Below are 22595 nucleotides of genomic sequence, written 5' to 3'. Positions count from 1 at the left end.
CCGCTCTTCTTCGCAGAGTCCAGTTCTTGTCGCTCCGAAGTAACCTTTCACACTGCCTCTCTCCACCGGCCCTGCCACTGCCAGCTTCAGGTGACCGCCACTTCTATTCCCACATGTGACTTTTGCCAGTAACCTTGAGTTCTCACATTGATTTTCTAGCAGGAGAGTAATTTTTCTAAAACTCATTCTCGTCATCTGCACTTACAACACTTCACAAATCTTCTCTGCCTTTAGGTCCAAATGAACACCTCCCCGTGACTGAACACCCCAGTAAGCTGGCCCTCTCTCACCTCTCCCGCCATGGCCATGGCTCCCACTCCCTGTCTTAGCCGGCTCTGTAGCCCGGCTCCTTGAACAAAGCGTGCACCCCGAAGCTCTGTTCACGAAGCTCCTGCACGTGGAGCCCCCTCCCCAGGCTCTGTCCTCACCTGGCTGACTAGTTCTCTCCAACAGCTCTTAGCTTAGATGCCACTTCCTCCATGAAGCCTTCTTTACGTGACCCTTCTCTTTACTGAGGGTTCTCCTCCGTGCTCCCAGTACTCCCCTCCCCAGTCACAATGCATTCCAAGGGACTTGGAGACTGCCCGGTGTTTGTCCTGTCACCCCCCCCACCCCTCCGCCCCTCTTTTCCATCTCTAGACAGTCTGCTCCTCAATGTTGGGACTCAGGATCCAGATGTCCCTGGGAGAGTCCCTGTCACCTAGCTCCCCATTGGGCATGTGACAACTACCCAGGAAACATGGCAGCCTGGGGACAGCATGCCAGGGACCCTGGGCAGTGGACAGGCAGGCCAAGGAAGAGAAAACCAGAAGGGCTAGGCAGTGGTTGAGGAGAGAACCAACAGAGATGGCACCGGCTGCAGGGCAAGGAGGGAGGGCTGGTCACTGCCGCCCGCACAGGTGAAGGAGCTGGAGAACATTCTGCCATGGCAGGGCAGCTCCTGCACACTGATGGGGAGGAGCCCTGGGGCCGGGTGTTGAAAGGAGCAGCAGGAAGTTAGAGCCCAGGGTAACATGGGTGCAGAGTGGCCGGGGGACACAATACCTGGAGGAGTGGGGGAGTCTCACGGGCAAGAGGGACTTCCTACACAATGGAAGTGTGTACACACGCGTGTGCTGTGATTCTTGTAAAAACCTCACCCATAAGTCTGAGTGACAAAATGAATGGTGAAGCTGCATTCAGGTACAAAATAAACATTTGTCAAATGAAAGCTATAAAGAATGACTAATTCCTTATAAATTTTTTATAAAAATGATTTGCCTTGTCAAAATAGGCACATTTTCATCCAAATGGAAACTTAAAAAAAGAATGAATACCTCTTTTTATTTCAGAAGAAACCTTTGAACTCAAGGGTCAAATATTTTTACTTGTGAACGTTTCATTCGTGATAGAAAGCATGTACGCATATGTAAGCGAGATGGGCAGGGAGAGGGAGAAGAGAGGACCGCGACAGGCCCCGTGGTGCCAGGGCCCCTTCCTCCAGCCCAGCCTGTCAAGGTCGCGGGCACGCGGGCACACAAGCCTGGCGTGTTCCTGTCTCGCGGACCGGGGACCCGCTCCTGCACTGGCCCTGCGGCCTGCAGCCCTGCGGTAAGCAGCGATAGCCTGAGCCCTGCTTTGGCCGTGATGTCACTCTACACCGTCCAGCACACGGCTGCAACATCACAGACACGTCTGTCTCGACTGTCAGCGCGAACTTTGTAGAAATCCTCAGACTCTATATGAGGGCACTTGACACAGTTCACAGAAAAAGAGAGTTCAAGTACAGGTTTATTTAGTACAAAAAAAAAAAAAAATGAAAAAAGAAAGAAAAAGAAAAAAGCTTGAAATTTATGTAGTTTTTCCTTTTTTTTCCCTTTATTTTTCCAGAGCGCATGTGTGTTAGCAATAGAGAGAGAGACAGAGGGGAAATGGCACCTCCCCCAATGGGGTGTGGTCACGCTGCAATTCCTACTCCACGGTCTCCATCTTATAGGGACTGTGGGCATGTGTGCGCACGCATGCACACGTGCGCACACACACCCAGCATGTTTTTCAAGCAGCTGGGGCCAGATCTTGGACGGCACAATCACCCACGTGAGATCTAGCCCCCTTCATCACTGGGTCACTGGTCGGCCACATAGTTTTTTCACACTGACTTGTCAGAAAAGTCACGATACAATTTTGCACAGGAAAACATGTCACGAATAATATGCATTTTCTGTGAACTTTTAGAAGACCCCTCACACATGATCCACGAACCCTTCCCAGTCACATAAATAACCTCAACTTCCTGTCCAGCAGTCGACATCTGAAATTGAGGTGGGCACAGAAAACATCAGGGAAGGGACACTTTTGAGAAGACCATGGTGACAGTTCCTTACTATCTATCAATAAAGAGCAGTTCACATAGGGGGGACAAGCGGGGGCACACTTTTTCTCCAGATAGGTTTGTCCTGCAAGTTCCCGTAAGGTATAAAGTTCTGTCAGGTTCCATGGTATTAATTTCACTTGAAAGATGGCTTAAATCATTAAATTGCTTTTCAGAAGGCATGCTTCTTAGCTATGAACAATACACTCGCATCAATAAACTCATTTTAGAAACGTTCACCTGCAAGCATGAATCAGCTAGTGGAAGAGTCCATTTCTATTCGGCTTCTTATTGCACTTAACTGCCAAGGCCACACCCTGCATGCCATCTCAAAATATCATTCCCGTACTATGGAAGCAGAGGACTCCCCAGGAGACGTCTGTGCAACAAGCAAATACACATAATGCAATCAAATGGTCTTGAGAGAACAATTTTCTTACAGAGGACTGCATTTCTGACTGAGCCCCAGATCCCAGACCTTTCAGAAAAATGACCCTAACACTGTTATATAATCACATTACAAATACTATTTCAGAATAAGTTGAAGCTTCCTAATTTAGACAGAGAAACGTAAATGAAAAATGACCACCTGCAGAACGTTCTGAGACCTGGCATGGTTTTCTACAAGCGGCCACTGCCGTGTGGCACAACTTCTCACAGAAAAGTGTCCATCCCTTACAGGTCTGGGCCAGTGCACACCACGAGGCACGGCGACAGTGAAAGAAACATGTGCCCCTTCGTTTCCTAACGCCGTCCGGAGGAATACTGCCCCAGCTGCGAGCTGTCAGCCTTCCTTGTTTACAGAAGAGATGGCAGCCCAGGCAAAATTAATCGCCCACATTTCTGTCCCTGTCTGAGTAATGACAGCGCCAGGTCTCAAACCCAGGTCTCCCCAGCGCCACCAAGAATCCAGCGGAGCGTGTCCAAGTAACAGACTCGTCTATGTCACTTTAAGCTCAGTGTCACTTGCCCTGCCGGAATGTGTTCACCGCGAAAGCTACCGAGCCACTGCTGCAGCCGCTCTCCTCTGCCTCGTCCCACTCACTCATGACCACGGGGTCACTGTCTTCGATCTAGCTCACCCTCCTTCTCTGTGAGGACTGGAGGGAGACCGTGGCACAAAATCAGTGCTTCTACTGAGCAGCCCCGAAGAACAGGTCCATGAGGCCCCGTCACCCAGGCTCCCCCCATGCACACTCGGCCCCACCCACTAACCCAGCTCAGTGGCGGAGTTCGGCGAGGCTGCGCTGACCTGCAGGCAGCTGCTGTCCCCTCCCCACCTGTCCATCCCGTGGTTCAGCTCCCGGTGTCAGCGGCCTTGAACCAGAGAAACTGTTCTGGGGAGCTCCCGGCCCCTTTCCAGTCCTGAGAAGCCTAAAGGAGTCTCTCCTAAATTTGGGATCTGACAGGTTTTTGAGAGATATTTCATTTTGATTCCTTGTCATTAAAAACTTGTTGTCATAATTCAATATTAAACTAGGTTTTCTCAGTATCTACTGCATTTTTTTAATGTTTCGTAATGTGCAAAAGAATTTAAAATTTGGGGTCTCCCAATTGATTTCCTTTCATTTTAATTTTTGTGTGTGTTGAGTGATGAAAGCCAAAACCCTGGGGTTCGTCACCTAAAAGTGAGCCCTCTGCGCGTGTACGCGCGACACGGGACGCAGGAGACACAGAGAACACAGAAGGGCCCGCGTGCTTACCCGGATGTACGCGTCCTGGTGGTGCTTAGCGAAGTAGAGCATGTTGTCCAGGGCCAGCATTCCAGGGGGCGTCTGGGTGAAGTCCATGGCAGGGTTGACATGATTCTGTGGCCAGAACAGAACACGTGCCGAGTTACTTCTTCAGCAGGTGCCATCAGCCCCCAGACCCGGCTTTCCTCCTCAGAACCGAGCGGCCACAAGGTGAGCCAAGTGAGCGGAACACAGCGGCCTTGCTTGCTTGCTTTCTCTCTCCTTCTTTCTTTTTATTGTACTAGAGGAAGATGTGCACTCTCTAGAGAGACACAGAGACGGGGGAGGGGGGAAGAGGGAGAACGCACCCCACTGGGGCAGTAACCCTGAACCTCTCCTCCACTTCTCCACCCTGTAGGGATCGGGGGCACGCGTACACATGCACCTGGTGCTTTTCAAGTTACCCGGGCCGGGATTCAAACTGTAGTTGGCCAAGTGGGATCCAGGTCCCTTAACAGGCCACCGGGCTAGTCCCTTTCCTTCCTTTTTAAGGTTAATTTATTCAGAGAGAGAGAGAATGAGAGACGAGTCCTCAACAGGGTCTCCTGCTGTGGTCCTTCCCCAGCTTTTCTTGGTCACCCAGGGCCTGACGTGGGGACCACGCGCTGCCCTTCCACGCAGCTCCCGCACCGCAGAGCATGGGCTGATGTTGTGTCGCCGCTGCTGGGCCCTCGGGTTGGGGCAGATAATCCTCTCTAGCGTAGCTCGGGTTCAGGCGCGCCAGCTCCACGGGGTGCGGGCGGGGTGCGGGAATCCCAGCCGATACCAAAATCTAGGATTGCTCTGGGACACGTGGCAGCATGAGAAATGACACAGAAGTTACGGCTGGGCTGAAGTGAAACCAGCAGGGCTCGGGGAGAAGGCCTGGGATGGAGCCACACTTCTGCCACAGACTCGGAAGCGGACTGGGAGGAGGCCGTTCCCTGAATGCCTCTTCCTCTCCTCCCCACGTGTGGCCGCTCTAGTGAGCCCCTGAGAACTGTCTGGGTTCCAGAGTCCACAGGCCTGGACAGAGTCCGACCTGTGCCTGTGCTCGCAGACGGTCATCACGAATCCCCGAGAGGAAACCCTAGTGACGGGTCAGTCGAACGGGGTATCCCTCTGCTCGAGGTCACCCAGCAAACACAACTGTTCCTCAGGGCGTGCCCTCACCAACACTCACAGCAGAAACAACCCTCAAGACCTGTTCTGAAAATTCAAATTGAAGTGGCGAATGAATTAAAGTTTCCTTTTTCATGCTCAACAGACAAAAAAGAAACCAGTTCCATCTCATGACCCTGACACGGCATGAAATGACCCATTTTCATTCTGACCCGGAATATTCTTTTCCTTATTCACAACAGAGCATGTGTATACACGTGTGAGAGTGAGAGAAAGATGGGAGAGGCCCCGCCACTTCATCATGTCGGACACTGACATCTACCCAGCATGCCTCAGGCCAACTGGGCCTAGGATTTGAACCCTGGTCACCATGTGGCACCTGGCTTCTCAAGCAGCTCACTGCACTGTGTCATGGAGACAACCTTGACCCTGAACACTTTTTAGTAAACAGCCCAAATGTCTGTTTTGCCAGGGAGTCTCAACAGCTCCCCCTTTTATTCTATTTCCAGTATAGGAAGGCCTCGGTGTTCACTTTCAAGGTTAAAATAACCCATACTTCTCCACATCATCCGGGGTGCTCCAAACGGTTCTTCCCGTGCTGACTGGGAAGTGTGTCTGAGTGGATAAACAACGCTGGAGACCGGGGGTGTGGGGCGCTGTCTACTGGCCACAGAGTGATGTCATGGGACACTCGGGGCAGACCTGCCGAGTAGGCTGTCTCAGGATGACAACCGAGGTGTTTTGTTTTAGCATTTTTATCTTGATTTACTTAAAAAATGTTGGAAAATTTAAAAAAATACCAAAGTACTAGGACTAATGATAAGAACCCACACCTCAAGGCCAGGCCGTGGAGAAACTGGACCCGCGGGAAGAGGGCCTGGGTTCCCATCCCAGGACCCGCGGGGTGCACGTGGGCCTGCTTAGGATGGAGGGCAGCCAGGGAAACCCTGATGGGGGTCCACCTATCTGTCTGTCTCTCATGGAGGAAATGAGGAAACTTTTTTTGAAAGGAAGATATAGCTCATATAATAAATACAATTGTAATAAAAACAAAAAACACATTCAGCATGGCCAGGGCAGAGGGGTTGGGTCGTAACCTGATATTCTTTGGAATCGGATCATCTGGTTCACATTCAATAGTGGGGAAGAGATAAAGGTCAAAATGCGGGAAATAAACGACCAGAGATTAAATCTAAGAAGTTACTCACAGGCCAGCCAGTGGCATGGTGTTAAGGCACTTGGACTCCAATGGCTGACTATGCAGCTCAAGTCCCAAACCTGACAGCTTGGAAAACATGCCAGACATGTGTACATGTGTGCCTAAAATCCGGAGACAAGAATGGAGGAAAAGGGACAGGCATGGCCTTCCCCCACCAGGGGGACTTCTCACCCCACCTCTCTCTCTCACACACACACTGAGTCCTACAGCACGTGCGTGCCCTGGGTACTGGGTTACCCTCACATCACTTAGGAGCAAACGGGTCCTCATGGGCTCAGGGGTCCCCACGGACCTCACAGCTTAGCTCTCACAGGGCAGGCACCGTCTCCTTCACAGAGAACGCGTCGATGTGTCTTTGGTTCCCACTGTTCCTCACCAAAATGCTTAGCTCAGAACAGCGCGTCTATCCCCTCCGGAGTGGGTGCAATGAGTTAATTCCCTGATGCCCTGGAGGGTCTTCTCATCTTGTTTTCCTATCCCGTCCTCTTCACAGGAAGAGAAAGTTTCACTGAGAAAGTAAGACAGCGAAACCCTCGGGCAAGTCCTTATTTCGAGAGCAAACGCCTGTGCTCCCTCCGCCCGGCTGTGTGTTTTGGTGCTGCTTGCTGGAACTTGATGGAGAAAGAGAAAAGTCCGAGAGAAAGGAGGGGTGTGGCGACATTAGTAACCATGCGGTGTGGGCCAGCAACAGAGGAGGGTGAGCCGAACAGCAGGAAAATAGGGCACTCGCTTCAAATCTACTTATAGCCCTGGTCCATGGGGATATTCCAAAAATAAATCCACAAAAGATAAATTAGGTGAAAAATGTGAGTTTCTCTGGATCTAATTCCAGCAACCCCCGAAGCTAGGTACGGGTGAGCTGAGGAGAAGACCCCCAGGGCTCTGGAGTCTTGGTCTTGTTTGAAGTCTGCACCCGGGACCCCTCGGAGCCTCTTCCTGCCCACGCAACCCTCCTCACGCACATCAAAGAGGGCCCTGTTGTCTTCAAAAGATGCTTACACTTAAGACACAAGATCATTGACGTCAGGTTAGAGAACCACACAGTTAATTAGCAGTCTCCGCAAAATCGTGTCTATATGCCAGGCGCCGGGCACTGCGCGAAGGATCTTGCACCTGGAGCTTGTTTTTTCCTTTGCTCTTAAGTTTGCTATAGGGTGCGTGAGCTCACCAGAGAGACGGAGAGTGAGAAATCACTTCCCAGGGGGAGTGGCCATGTCAGTTCCTTCTCCATTCTCCTCTTGGGATTTTGTGCACGTGAGGGCCCAGTGTGTTTTACAAACCACAGGTCTGGGACTCAAACCCAGTCGGCCATGTGGGATCTAGCCGCCTTAACCACATGCTGCTGGCTGGCCCAACATCTAGACCTCTTAATCCCCCCACCAGGTAGAGACCATCGCTATTTTCCTCGACAGGAATGAAACGGAGGCGCTGAGCATTTGGGTAGCTCCCTCAAAGTTTCGGGGCCAGTATGTGAATATGAACTCAGAGAACAGGCTTGGAGGCGGGGATGTGGCCAAGATGTCCGACGTGGGTCCCCAAGTGTGGCAGCTCTCCTGAACTGATACGACTCGCTCAGGCAGAGCTGTAATTCTCCACCCCTTCCAGACTTTGTAACAGACCAAAGCCTTTCTCAGGTTCAATAAACCGTGTCCAAATCGTCTTCAGCAAACAGGCTCTTATTAAACGAAGGCCAATTAGAAAACTGCCTTTAATTTTTCAAGACTTGCCCTAAATTATGACACATCATTACATTTTAGAGGGGAAAATAAATCTTTTTGTTGTTGCTGGGAGTGAACTATGTTCTTCCAGGAATTATTTTCCCACCCTCTCTCTTCTTGAAATGATTACTTTCCTGTTCTGGTTTTAATTGTCAGTGGAATCATGTTACAACCACAGATTTTGATAATGGGAAAAAGGAAAGAATTACCGGCGGAAACGTTTAAAAGCTTCCCACACTGTGACAAAAATACTCTGAGTACCCAGCAAGGCCAACAGCTCCCCACTCCTGCCTTATTTATGAGATGCTCTGGATACAGATTTACTTTAGTTTCTTGTTCTATGTTCTTTTTTCCACCTGTCTTGAAATGAGAGCTGCAAGAGCTTCGATAAATGGCTTGAAATTCCGCCTTGTTTTACTGCCAGGCCTTTGCACCACCTTCTGAAACGCCATTTGCTAGCTCCTGAGAAAGTGCTGCTCTGGGAATCTCAGTGGACAGCTCGCGGCCCCTGGAGAAAGGGGGACGGCTGTGTCCTGCTCCAAGGCACCAGAGTTCCCTACTTGGGGACGTGATGCCAGCCAGCTGAGGACGCTGTTAGCTCGCTGACTCACAGTGGGCGCCCTGTGTACGGGTAGGGTATCCATGTCCTTAAGACCCGTTTCTCCTGTTACTCACCAGCCAGTTTTTCAGCCGCATTCTCTCGGTCAACACTGAAGGGAAGAGCAGAAGCTCTGGAGATTAGAAAAATCTCTACACCTGTTCTGGGCCCACATGCCCGAGTCATTGGACAGCTGCAGCTTAAATATAATCTAGGCTGGCCACCTGATTCTATAAACAAGAAAACAGCCTCTGGTGGAGAACTGCCATGCTAACCTATGAGCAGGCATTCAAATCTCGTGGAGGGCTTCTTAGAGCGCTGGGAGTGCCACCCAGAGGCCCAAGGAGCAGCCTGCAGTGGGTCTGAGGACCTGCAGAGGCCCCAAGGAGCAGGCCTGGGATGATCTGAGGACCCGCAGAGGCCCCGAGGAGCAGCCTGGGGTACGTCTGAGGACCCGCAGAGGCCCCGAGGAGCAGCCTGGGGTGGGTCTGAAGACTCGCATCTCTAACAAATGCTCAGGCGATACAGCGATGCTGGCTGGGGACAGAATGGCTCATCACAAATAACACAATATGGGACCAGCAGTTAGTGTAATGGCTATGTCGCTGGACTCTCATTTAGTTGACCGTGGTTCACGTCCTGGACCTGGAGGCTTAAATTCATACCAGGCGTGTGTGTGTGCATGCCCAAGATCCTGAGAGGAGAATGGAGGAGAAGGGATTGTGGCGTGGCCATCCCCTCTAGGGGGTGATTTCTCACTTTCTGTCTCTCTGTCTCTCTTTCTGGTGAGTGCACCTGTCCTATAGCAAAAACCTCTCAAAAAAAAAAAACCCCAAAAAACAAACATAAAAACAAACAAACAAAAACACCACAATATCAAAAGATCTAGAACTCGAGCTGACACCTTCACTCTCACCCAGCTTCCATCACACCATGTTTTAACCCCGTGTTCCAAGGTGCAAATGTTCATGTGATTTTTTCATGGCCTCTATCAATGAACAAACCCCTTTATGCAAAAAAGGGGACTGTAATTTAGAAGCCTCTCACTTCTCCTATTGCTCTCAGGTTCCTGACTACAGTAAGATGTGTTAGCACCTCCACGGGGAAGTGGGGGACTGGAGCCTGTCGCTATCTCCTACTCTCGAACGCTCTCCGGTGGGGGAGCCACGCTGGCCTTAGCCCGAATGACTTAGAAATGATCTGCGTTTTTCCATGACCATTGCCATGCTAGTCCTTCATTAGCATGGATAATAAAGAGATTGCATAATGCCTGCCAGGTGGCATCTGGGGAGCCTTGCAGGACCCAGGAGTTAGCATTTGTGCTACGAGTTCCTACATATGTGGAGCAAATACAGCAGCATAAGTAACCTTTAAAGCATATCACATTGAGTGAACACTCATCTAGCCAGTGCAAAGCCCTACTCAAGGGTATTTTGAGACTGGTACTTTAAGGTCCCGCTCTCCAAGGAGAAGGAGGTCACAGGGGAACACTGGCAAACTATGCATGCTCCGCCTCCTCACCTCCCCCAGAAGAAATGGGATGTGGGTGTTCAATAAGCTCCCTCGACCTGCAGTTCCAAATCCGTTAAAATCCCGCGACTGGACTTTAAATCTCCTAGAGTGAGTCCAATGCCCGGCCGAGATGGAAGAGCCACTTTCCAGTCAGTGGTTCTCCACCTTGAAGGAGCATCAGACTGTCCCAGTGGGTCTGCTAAATCCAGATTGTTGGGTTTCAACTCTGGAGTTTCTGATCCAGCAGGGCTGGGAGTCTGAGAATTTCATCCATACAAGTTCCCAGGTGCTGCTGATGGGAAGTGAGAACCACCATCTCAGGCCACAGAAAGCAAACGCAGGAGGGTGTTGAGGTGCCATCGTGCCCAGCGATGGGCTGGCCTGGGCTCCCTGTGAGGTGTGCCCTTCACTGAGATGACTGTGTTCAGCAGGCCATGTTTTTTTGGACATGCATCTCCTGATTGGCGGGCCCGCCACTGTCCCACCTGGCTTCCTCACACCTGTGTGACAGGCTCTTGAAAGCATCTGTCACTCGGCACAGACCCGCGTCACAACAGCCCCTAGAAGGAACCTCTAGGGCTCTCTGGATTCTGGCCTTGGTCCTTTCGCACTAAATGCAATAAAAATGAGTCGTCTAGAAGAAAAAAGACAGCCCATGGATTCTACCCTAAAGCCGAGAGAGAGTGAGGATGCCGAGGAGCCAGAGTCGGGCTGTGGCGAGGTGCTGCCCTGGTCCTGGCGGGCATGGCGCCAGGCACTGCAAACACACGGCCTGCGTTCTTGGTCCCAAGTGCCCGATGAGGCCAGCTCTAGTAACGAGGTAGATGTCCGTGTTCTCATCTGCAGTGAGGACCAGAACGTGCGATTTGGGCATGATCACAGCCAGTGAGCATAGTCACCCCTTTAATTCTGCAGCTTGTTCCCTACTGAGGTTCAGAAGGTCTTCAGAGACTGGGAACATGGGCTCCATTAGCAAGAAGAGATTTAATCAGAGAAACGTAAGGTCCTGCGAAAGGCTTTTAGAAATTCAAGCACGTACCTACAGGATAAGGGAAACCTGGCTGACGAACAATTCATGAGAGCCCAGCTCCTCCTCATTAAAAATGGATCCTTTTAGGTAAAACACAAAGGACCCTCATGAAGGCAGCACTTGAGGAGATGCTCAGGTCTGGCCTGTGGACTCGAGCCCCCTCCACTCGCAGCGCACCCTCTTCCGTCGGCACTCCCTTCTCAGTGCCTGGCTCCCCAACTCCTATGCTGGGCCCTCCGAGTTTATTGGCCCACCTGCTACTCCTTGGCAGGCTCTTCTGGTTTGGCAACTCCACAACTAATCTTCTGCATAGAGATCGGTTCAATTGGGCTATGAGACCACATCCAGCCACCTGCTCCCACTAGGGAACCTCATCTCTGCCCCTGGACATTTGGAATCCTGGAAGACTCCATGATGATCCATAGGAAGAACTTAGCAGTAAATGTTAAGAGGAGCTGTCGCCCTGTGGCAGCCAGAGGGCTCTGATATGTCGGGTTTCTTTAACAGGCACAGACTGGGAAGGGCAGAGGAGGTTCCCTGGACTCGACCCGGGACAGGTCGTGCATGGACACAGCATGCAGCTCCGAGGGCTGCACTGAGCCAACGCCCACCACACAGGACGTGCACAGAACGGCGGCCAAGAGGAAGCAGAAGCGTCGTAATAGAGAGCCCAGAGCTTCAAACACCTAGCCCAGGCTGAAAAGAAGCAGTGTGTGGCGTGGTGCTGGAGTGGGATGGGGGTTACCGGTCGAACTATCATGTCTGGAGGCATACGTATTCCATGCGACTGCAGAAAACAGGATCAGCAGAGAAACCCTTGCCCTTACAAATACTGAAGCAGGAGGGCCGACAGATGGCATAGTGGTTAAGGTACTGGACTCCCAGTTGACCATGGTTCAAGTCCTAGACCTGGGGGCTTGCTTTCTCATTCACCCCCCCTTCTCTCTCTGGTGTATAAAAAATAATAATATAATTTAAAGAAAGAAATACTGCAGCAGGGTTTGGAGGAACCGCAGGAACACCTGGAGAGAACAGGGGGCAGGGCTTGCAGCAAAAGACCTCCAGGCACCATGAAGCCTGGGCCATGCTCTCTCTCCACATAACTGTAGATGCCTACTACTGCAGACAGAAGTGACATATTTCATCTAAAGATAAACCAAAAATAGTGCCCGCCTTCAGGAAACTTCGATTTCAGAATGACTTATTAACGGATTTAGGAGTACAGCTGAGGAAGGCGCTCACTCACTCACATATGAGAGCAGTGACCTGGGGCCAGCAGTCTTAGCTGGAAACAATGTCCCGGGGTCAGCAGGTGGCATGGTGGTTAAGGCACTGGACACTGCCGCATGGCCAACCCTGGTTCCAGTCCCGGTCCCAGTGACTTGCTTTCTCACATTCCCTCTCTCTCTTTTTGTTCTCTCTGGTCAAATTAAAATAAACAGATAATAAATAAAATTAAGTAATTCTTTAAAAAAAGAAAAATAATAATGTCCTTTAAAAAAAATCATTCTTGGGGACCAGCAGGTGGCATGGTGGTTAAGGTGCTGGACACTCCCACATGGCCGACCATGGTTCGAGTCCCAAATCTGGCGGCTTGCTTTCTCACTTCTTTCTCTCTCTCTCTGGTCAAATTAAAATAAATGAATAAATAAAATTAAATAAATAATACTTAAAAAAATCATTCTTAAAAAGTCAGAAAAGGAGCTGACTCCATAGATACTGATTAAAGGAACCCAGATCCCACATGGCTGACTGTGGTTCAAATCCCAGCCCAAGGGGCTTGAAAAACACACTGAGCATGTGTACATATGGAATCCCGACAGGATGAGAGCTGGGGAGAATATGCAATTCATGAACATCTGGATCGACTCTCACTTCATTATCATGAAGAGGCAGGCTGAGACGGACTGAGTCAAAGACTAAACGCGAGCATAGTCTGTATGTTGATTCAACTGTCACTACAAAGTATTACCATAAAAACTCAATTAACAAAGGCCTGGGGAATAAATTTTCTCTAAAATGAAGTTGGTTATGTTTTTAAGGTCTTTGTGAATAATGCAACGGTGCTGTCAGGGTCATGCAGATATCTGCGATTCCCTGCTCAGCCACACTTGGGATGCCGACAATCCAGTGTCAGGGCTCCTCCAACAGCGACAGCCACTGCTCCTGACCCTCCCTCCCGGCTCCTCCCACTGCTCCTGACCCTCCCTCCCGGCTCCTCCCACTGCTCCTGACCCTCCCTCCTGGCGCCCGCGGCGCCTGCCCCCCCCCCCCGGCTCCTCCCACTGCTCCTGACCCTCCCTCCCGGCTCCTCCCACTGCTCCTGACCCCTCCCTCCCGGCTCCTCCCACTGCTCCTGACCCTCCCTCCTGGCTCTGCCCACTGCTCCTTTTAGGGCCTCCTTCCCAATGGCTCTTGCCCCTTTAAAATCAGGGTGATAGGACCAGGAGAAGGCTTAATGGTGATGTCGCTGGACTCCCACGTAGTCACCCGGGGTTCAAATCCTGGACCAGATGGCGTAAGACTCACACTAGGCACGTATGTGTACACGTGTGCCCAAGATCTCGAGAGGAGAATGGAAAAGGGATTGTGGCATGACCATCCTCCCTGGGGGGGGGGGGATTTCTTGCTTTCTGTCTTTTGCTGCACACATGCCCTATAGCAAACACCTCACTAAATAAAATAAAATAAAACAAAACCAGGTGATAACGGTTTGAGTCTCTGACCTGGAATATCACACTGCGCATGTGTGTGTGCATGCTCCAAATCCTGAAAGGAGAAGGGATTATGGTGTGGCCATTCTCCCAGGAAGTGATTTTTCCCTTTCCCTCTCTCTGAATCTGTCTCTCTCCTTCCTCATGAGTGCACATACCCTGTGAGAAAAACCTAAAAAAAAAAAACCAAAAAACCCAGGGTCACACATGGTGGGTTCCTCGTCACCTCCAGTGGGAGTGCAGGAGAGGACACAGAATGTGTGTGGCCATCACTCCGGAGGGCCTCGCCGATCATCACGAACCCCATTCCCTGGGAACCCAGCACACATCTCCAGACAGTCCCTGGTGAGGGGTGGCCACCAGCCAGGGGGAAGCTCTCTGCAGTGGAGCGAGGAGCCATCACCCCGGCTGCGGCAGTGGCCTCCCAGGAAGTCAAGAACACAGAGGCTCACGAGTGGCACCCTGCTTCCTGCAGAACTGTGCACCGTCTGGCCGTGGCAGATGGCTGCAGGACGGTCAGCCACTGCAGAAGGAGACCCCAAAACAGAAAGCCTTTGTATGTGAAGGCAGTCTTCGGGCCTGTATTTACAAGAGCAGAGGCTGAGATGGTGCCGATGGTGATAACGAGGGCAGTTCTGATGGGAGGAGAGCACGCCCACGTGAAGTTAGTGGGTACCCAGTCCTGTCCCACGCCAGGGTGGGTGAACAACAGCCTACGGGGTGCTTCAGATCCACTGCTCGTTTCTGTACAGCTGTGAGTCTAAAATTATTTTTTTACATTTTAATTTTCGGAGAGTGCGTGCACCTGCCAGGGAGAGGAGGAGGGAGTGAGCGCCCCGTGGGCACAGTCGCGCTGCAGTCCTTCCTTTTCCATTTCTCCATCCATCAGGATTTGGGGCATGTCTGCACTCGCCTTGTGTGTTTCCCAAAGTGTCTGGGTCGGGACTCGAACCTCGGCTGGCCTGCGGGATGTGGCTCTCTTAATCCCAGTTTTGGTTTGTTTGTTTTACCGAAGGAAGAACTGGTAACATGGAACGCACGTGAGCTCCTAACCAGTGGGCACAGTGAGCGTCTCACCAGAACTCCGTCCTGTCACTGTCGGCCAGTCTGTGGCTATTCCTACACTTCCTGTGCACCCCGACCTGGGGGTGGCTCCCAAAGCCTGAGGCACCCTCTCCCTGGCCCTTTAGAAAAAGCACTTTCTGAACCTTGTTCTAAGAACGGTCCTCACTGGGATCCCGGAAAGTCAGTCCTTAATCAAAAGTTACAATCTCAGCTGACAAAGAGATGCGAAGGCCTGACTCCCAGACAGCAACAGGACACACGTGACCCCTTAGTCAACGTTGAATGCTTTACTTCCTGGGCGACCTTAATGATTCGGTGATCCCGGGTGTTTAACCGGGCAAGGCCTGTACCCTGCCTACACTAGACTGGAAGGAATGCTTTCGGTCACGTGAGCTCAAGATGAGAGCTGTAGCGAGTGTCCCAGGGACTCTGTCCAGCCCCGCTGTCTTCTCCGAAGGCAAACTTCGATTGGGATCTTCAATTTATTCAGATATAAAAGCCCACCCGTGGGCCAGCACCAAGACCTCATGGTTATGGGAACCAGATCCCACGGGGCTGACCCCTCCCCAGTGGCTGGGAGCACATGTGTGCATGCCTCAAATCCAGCAAAGATGGGGAAATGGAAACGGGGTTGTGCCACAACCATGCTCCATGGAAAGTGCCTTCTCCTGCTGTCTAAGGCACACAGGTGCCCCCTGGTGATCGGAAAACCAGAAAGTCCACCTGCTCTGTGATGTGCCGGGGACCTAGGTCACGGCCGGTGAGCATGCCTCCTTCCTCCCTTCAATGCAGCTCCTACAGATGGCAAACTGGGGCTTTAAAGGCTTACTGACTTATTGAGAGGAAGGCAGGCTCCCTCCGCAGGGTCTTAGCACACTGCAATTGCCTCCCCACCCTCCAGCCAGTCGACACCCTGGGCTGGCACGCCAGCGGGTTCCAGCGTGCATTGGCATCAGGTGCGTGGTCAGCCGGGAGGCTTCCAGCACTACAGACCCATGGTACTGCCTGCTCCAAAGCGCGGAGACTGCAGCCAGCTTTCAGCGCTAGCTCGGCACGATTCTGACACTTACTTTAACGATTCACAAACGAGCACAGAGAAGCCAAGCATCTTGCCCACATTCACACCGCCGGAGCGCTGGGATTCGAGTCCACCAGTGCAGAATCCATTCTCCACTAATATCCCCAGAGGAAAATAGCTAACTACATGGCAGAAAGCCCTACCCATGGGACGGCACACCACCTCCTAAAATTGCAGTCAGAGAGTGCTTCGTTATCACAGAGCGAAGGGGGGAAACAGACTGCATGGTGAGTGCGTTTCATCCGGTTTCTGTAGTACCATACATGTACGCCTTGCCCGTGTGTACTTCGTGTAGAAATGCTTCCACAGCCTTGTTTCCTAAAGAACACGTGTATTAGCAGTGTCAAGACACAGACTGTGTGTTTGTGTGTGTTTGTCTTAGAGAGAGGGAGGGCCAGAGGGACAGAGACCGGCATTTCCGACAGGTTCTCGCCATGTCAGGACCCTCTCAATAGCAAGCATTCAAGGGACAATAACGCTGGGCATGTTCAGGTTGGCCCAGAACCAAGCTGGCTGCCCACGCGACTTCCTGCCCTCTGTGCGGTGGTATACAGAGCCGTAATCACGTATTGCTTAAAGACACACTAGGGGCCGGCTCTGGCAATGCGCTGCTCAGGAGAAGCTGGCCCAACCAATTTGAATCCTTGGCCCCATCCCCTGAAACGCACCTGCTCGAGCCCTGACAGCCAGGTCCGGCAGGCAGAGCTGGAGGGCCGGGTGACGGCATGGCCAGACCCGATGGAGGATGCTCTCCACCCGACTGTCGCCCTGTCATGTGCACACGTGCGCACTCTATCACACACTAAGAAACTGGAAGGAAACTCACCAAAGCATTAATGACGACCCGGAGAAGACGGAAATGGGTCATTTCCCCTTCCGTGTCCATATTTCTCTGACGCCTCCTAATGAAGACATGCTGGTTTTTCTGGTATTTGATTGGGGCTGTGCTCACTGTTCTCTAATAAGGCACTAAGACCTTTCTGCAGGCGAACATGAGAAGAGGTTTGCATTCCCATCTCAGGCCTTTGTTGAAGCCCCCTCTGCAGGCCAGTCCAGCCGTGCCGGGGGGCACGCCCTGGGCTGAGAGGCTCCTGCCTGTCAGGCCGATGGCCGACCTGCCACAGCATTTCAGACAGTGCAGGAGAGAAGGGGGTTGTTCCAGCAGAGGAGCCGGGAAGAACCGTCTGATCCAAATCCACAGGACTGAGGCTCTCAGGCTCTCTCAGGTCCTGAGGCCGCTCAGGCTTCGGCCACTCCAGGGTTCGCCCAGTTTGTCTGCTCTGCCAGGGGACAGCCCTCTGGGTTTTAGAAAGCCCTCCTCCTTTTCCCTGACCTTTCCAACAAGTTCCTCCTAGGGCCGGACAGTTCACGCCATGCCCAGTCTGTCAGGAACCCAGGGTCAGGGCTCCCCCAGGTGAGTCATCCCACGGGAATTCTACGCAGTCCCAGCCAATGGCCTACAAAAGCTGACGGTTGGATAATACGACCTTCTAGTTCCACAGCCCTCTGATCTGTGAACACGCAGGGCTCCATGAACAAACTGACAACTGCTGGTCCCGTGCAGCCATCTTTGACCTGCACGCACCGTCGCGGGGCCAGCCTCTGACGGTGGAGCTGGATAGATGCAGTCACGGCCCTGACCGTGCAAGATTCTAGAAGGAGGTGGCTTTCTGGAAAACCTAACGAAAGCAATTCCACAGAGAACCAGACGAAGCTGAGCCAGCAGTTTTAGTACAATTTGGGTTTAAAAATCACAACTGCATGAATTTTTTAAATTAATTTTTTGGGACCAGCAGATGCTGTAATGGTTACATTACATAATGGTCGCTGGACTCCCACATAGCTGACTGCAGTTCAAGTCCTGGACCCACCGGCTTAAAACTCACACTGGGTGTGTGTGTGTGCGTGCCCAAGATCCTGAGAGGAGAACGAAGGAGAAGGGACTGTGGTGTGGCCCTCCCACAGGGGGGTGATTTCTTGTTTTCTGTCTCTCTCTTCAGCAAGCACATGTGCCCTTTAGCAAAAATCTCCCCCCCCCCCAAAAAAAATCAGTTTTTAAATGAATCTTGCAACATTCCACCGTGAACCCAGCAAATACCGGGGCGGAGTTTACCACTGTCTTTCAAGATCCCTGCTCGTGGTCACCAAAAACACACAACCTCTGCTTCGTTTGGTTTTAGTCCCTGCGAATCTGCCTGTCTTCAGGGCAACGGCACCTTTCTAGGCCCTCAGAATAAAGACTCGAGACTATGAGACCGAGGAGCAACGGCCCTTGGAGGAGGATGCGAAGTGCTAGAAATGCCAGGTAAATAGCATGTGAAAACCACACTGTCCCAACCTTAACAAATAGGAGAAATAAAATAACTACGATATTAAAAAGATAAAAAGACAGCAGATGGCATGGAGGTTAAGGTGCTGGATCCACATAGCGCACTGCACTTGAGTCTCGGACCCCGCAGCTTGGGAAACATGCTAGGCACGTGTGCATGCCCCAAATCCCGAGAGGAGACAGGAGGACAGGACACTGAGTGTGGCTACATCCCCAGGGGATGGGGAAGGGGTGGTGTTCCTTTCCCTCCTGTCTCTCCGGCGAGCGTGCGTGCCCTGTAGGAATCATTAAGTAAGCATTGGCGGTCCTTGCGAGCCTCACTGGTCCAGGTCCCTGTGGGGTCCGGTGTGACCTCTGCCCTTGGTGGACATGCCACTCCCAGCCCACAGCAGTCAGGGAAGCCCCAGGCCCAGGAGTGCGGTCCTGAGTCACCACTGATCCGGATTGCGTCGGGAAGACCTGGGCGACAGTCCTGGCTCTGCCAACGTGTCATGGCACCTTGTTGCACAAGCTCCCACAGTGCAAACTGCTGCTAGCTATCTTCATTTCCCTTTAAGAATTATTTTATTTAACTTTATCTATTTATTTTATTTGACCAGAGAGGGACAGAGGAAGAGACAGACAGAGAGAAAGTGAGAAAGCAAGTTGCCAGGTCTGGTCACAAACCACGGTCGGCCATGTGGGTGCCCAGCGCCCTTAACCACCACCGCCTGCCAGCCCGTCATCTTGATGGTTTTGACTCCGCAGTGCCAGGGGTCTTCTAAAGCTGCATAGGAAATGCATATTATGAAAGCACGCATTTCAAAAATGTTTGCACCGAAATAAACCCACACTCCAATTCCTTTTCTCCACAAACTTTTGAAGTCCCCTGGTAATAGCCACTTAGTGCTAGGATGAAGCAAGTGATGCAGTGTACAAAACTGACCCTGCGTTTGCACAGCAAGGACCAAACACTCACGTGGATGTGCGTGTGCAGGCGTACATGTGCGTGTGCTCACACAGGCGTGTACGGGTATGCGTGTGCAGGCGTACATGTGTGTGTACTCACACGGACGTGTATGGGTATGCATGTGCAGGTGTACATGTGTATATACGATTGTGAGAGTGTCCAGAAGAGGTGGGACAAGGCCAGCCCATGGCCTCGTGTTTGGGGAGTTGGATCTCACATGTCCATCAGTTTGACTCCCAGCCCCAGTGGCCTAAAAAACACACTGGGCATATGTGTTTGAGTGTCCCAAATCCCAACAGAATGGAGAAATGGAGGAGAAGGAATTGTGGCGTACTCTTGTCCCGTAGGGGGGAGGAGGCTTTCTCCTTTTCCCTCTCTCTTTCTCCCTGTCTCTCTCTGACACACACATGCAATCTCTGGAAAAAAAAGAAAAGAAAAGAAACGAGGAAAAGAAAAGAAAAGAGGAGAAGAAATGGTAGGCGGCCGGGCCAGCAGGTGGTACAGGGATTAAAGTGTTGTACTCCCACCTGGCCAGCCGCGGTTCAAACCTCGGATCAGGTGGCTTGAAACTCATGCCAGCCACATGTGCATGCGTGCCCAAAATCCCAAGGAGAGAATGGAGAAGGGATTGCAGCATGGCTATCTTCCTTGGGGGGTGATTTCTCACTTTCCTTCTCTCTATCTCACTCTCTCTCTTCCCCCGGTGAGCACACATGCCCGGTGGCAAAAACCTTTAAAATATTTTTTTTTAAATGAAAGCATCGGCAGGCTGCGTGTGCTCCAGACGGCGGTACCACATGTGAGGGAGAGAAGGTCAGGCCTAAAGATGAAGGCAGCTTCACCTGATGGAGTGAAAGAGAGAAGGCCATGCTAAGAAAAGGCAGTGGCAGTGACGGTCAGGGGAAACTGCAGCTTCTTACCATCTGACTTATTTGTTGCTGGCTACTTCACTAAGCTCAAACTTCGATCATCATATTCCACAGAAAAATGACTTTTAAAACAGACCTACAGTTCTAAGCTGATATTGTTGCTATAAAATACAGTTGTAAAGAAAATTTCACTTAGATTTTAAAAATGTTAAACCCTTTTTTAAAGAAATATTTAGTTTTATTTATCATTACTATTATTTGCTATAGGGCACCTGCATTCACCAGAGAGAGAAAGGGAAAGTGAGGGAAAGTGAGAAAGCAAGCTACCAGGTCCGGGACTTGAACCACGGTTGGCCATGTGGGAGTCCAGCACCTTAACCATCATTCTACCTGCTCTTCCCTCGCTTACTATTTTCACAACTTTTTTTGGTAGATTTGCTACAGGATGTCTGCGCTCACCAGAGAAACAAAGAAAGACAGAGAGACAGGAAGCGGGAAATCACTCCTCGGGGGGATGGCCACACTGCAATCCCTTCTCCATTCTCCTCTCGGGATTTTGGACACATGCCCAGCATTAAGCTGCCAGGTCCAGGACTTGAACTGTGATCAATGATATGGGAGTCCATCGATCTAGCCATTCTGCCATCTGCTAGTCCCAGTTTTCACAACTATTTTTTTGAAGTATAAAATCACACAGGGGAAAGACCATGACAGGTGAAAGGAGGGAGGGAAAGGAGAAGGGAAGGGGTGGACATCAACTGTACCTACGTGCTAGCTCTGTAACAGTCACAAAACAAAGTCATCTTTGCATACTAATATTTTGCTACGTATTAGTATCTGTTAAATCTGAGTGGTGGTTGTCAGAAGGTGGTATGGGGATTAAGGTGCTGGACTCCCACATGGCTGACCACGGTTCGAGTCCTGAACCTGGCAGTTTGAAAATCATGCTAGGTATGTATATGTGCATGCCCAAATCCTCGGAGAATGAGGGATTACGGTGTGGCTGTCCCCTTGAGGAGTGATTTCTCATTGTCTCTGTCACTCTCCAGTGAGCGCACATGCCCTATGGCCAAAATGTTACAAGGCAATGATAATGTGAGTGGGGGGTAGGTATATAATTACCATTTATATTCTGGGTTTTCGTCCCCTCTGGTCAAAATACTTCAGAATGAACATCTTAATATAGAAAGTATATACTTTACGACTCTAGAGTATAATTAAACTAGTACTGACTGTCGCAAACTCAAGTAGGTTCAATAACTTCAGGACTTTGTGCTTTAAGTATTAAATAATAATACAAAGTAAGATCAGAAGTGGCTGCTGCCCAAAATGCAAATATGCACACACGTCTGCTAACCCCCACCGAGGACGCTGTCCCCTCGCTGCCCCACCGTGTGCTGGTATGTAAAGGAGGACCGAGGGTATTTCAGCCACGAGGGAGGACTCCACTATTACAGACACCGGCGGAGATCAGTCTCTGCACTGCAGTTCGGGAAGCGCAGGGGATGCCTCTGCATCTCTCCGGTACGGAACGCTAATGGGGGCATTTTGTCCTCCTCGCACGAATCCTTCCTGACGCGCGTCCTGACATAGCTGCATAAAACCCTCTCGACGACGAGAGCGTCTCTGCCTGGCTCCCCGACTTCCCAAGAGAGGTGGCCATGCTGGCAGCCCTTCTCCTCCATCCTTCTCTTGTGATTCTGGGCACGCACGTACACGCACCCATTGTGCTTTGCAAGCCACTGGGACTGGGACACAAACTCTGATCGACTGTGTGGGACTCCAGTGCCTTAACCTCCATGCCACCTGCTGGCCCCAAATAGGAGACTTCTCATTACCACCTTAGGAAAATGACTAGGTGCACCAGATAAAGTGATCAACGCGATGTTCAAACGCAGGGATTTCCTCTTCACTGACGTGTGTATTCACTGAGTGGCATTTGCTATAAAGTCTTCCAATAAGGCATTCCAGAAAGCCTTCAACTGACCAAATAAATACATATCTCAGTTAGGGACCAGCAGTTAGCATAATGGCTATGTCGCTGGACCCCCCTGTAGTCGACTGCATCCCGGACCCGGTGGCTTAAAACTCATGCCGGACACATGTGCGTGCATGCCCAAGATCCCGAGAGGAGAATGGAGGAGAAGGGATTGCAGCATGGCCATCCCCCCGGGGGGTGATTTCTTGCTTTCTGTCTCTCTGTCTCTCTCTGTCTTTCTGGCAAGTGCATGTGCCCTATAGCAAAAACCTCTCAAAAACAAACAAACAAACAAAAAAAAAAACAGCAAACAAAATCAAATATAAGGATATCCTCATTAATAAATAATCTT

At 51.1% G+C, this 22595-nt stretch overlaps 1 protein-coding gene across 3 annotated transcripts in view; it reads right to left on the bottom strand.

Annotated features, from left to right (window-relative positions):
• Positions 1-22595, bottom strand: part of ELMO1 (engulfment and cell motility 1) — a 514794-nt gene that overhangs the window by 308483 nt on the left and 183716 nt on the right. For 2 of the 3 annotated variants that reach the window (XM_006143011.3, XM_027769766.1), the window contains one exon: positions 4054-4158. The exons of the other annotated variant lie outside the window; for it this stretch is intronic. In XM_006143011.3, coding sequence (XP_006143073.1) covers positions 4054-4158 — 105 coding nt within the window. The remainder of the gene's footprint in view (positions 1-4053; positions 4159-22595) is intronic. 3 annotated transcript variants of the gene reach the window in all.

This window comes from Tupaia chinensis, unplaced genomic scaffold (assembly GCF_000334495.1).
Source record: "Tupaia chinensis unplaced genomic scaffold, TupChi_1.0 Scaffold000088_1, whole genome shotgun sequence".
In the NCBI taxonomy this organism is placed as follows: Eukaryota; Metazoa; Chordata; class Mammalia; order Scandentia; family Tupaiidae; genus Tupaia; species Tupaia belangeri.
Note: the sequence above shows the minus strand (reverse complement) of the source record. Positions and strands in the feature narration are given on the sequence as shown.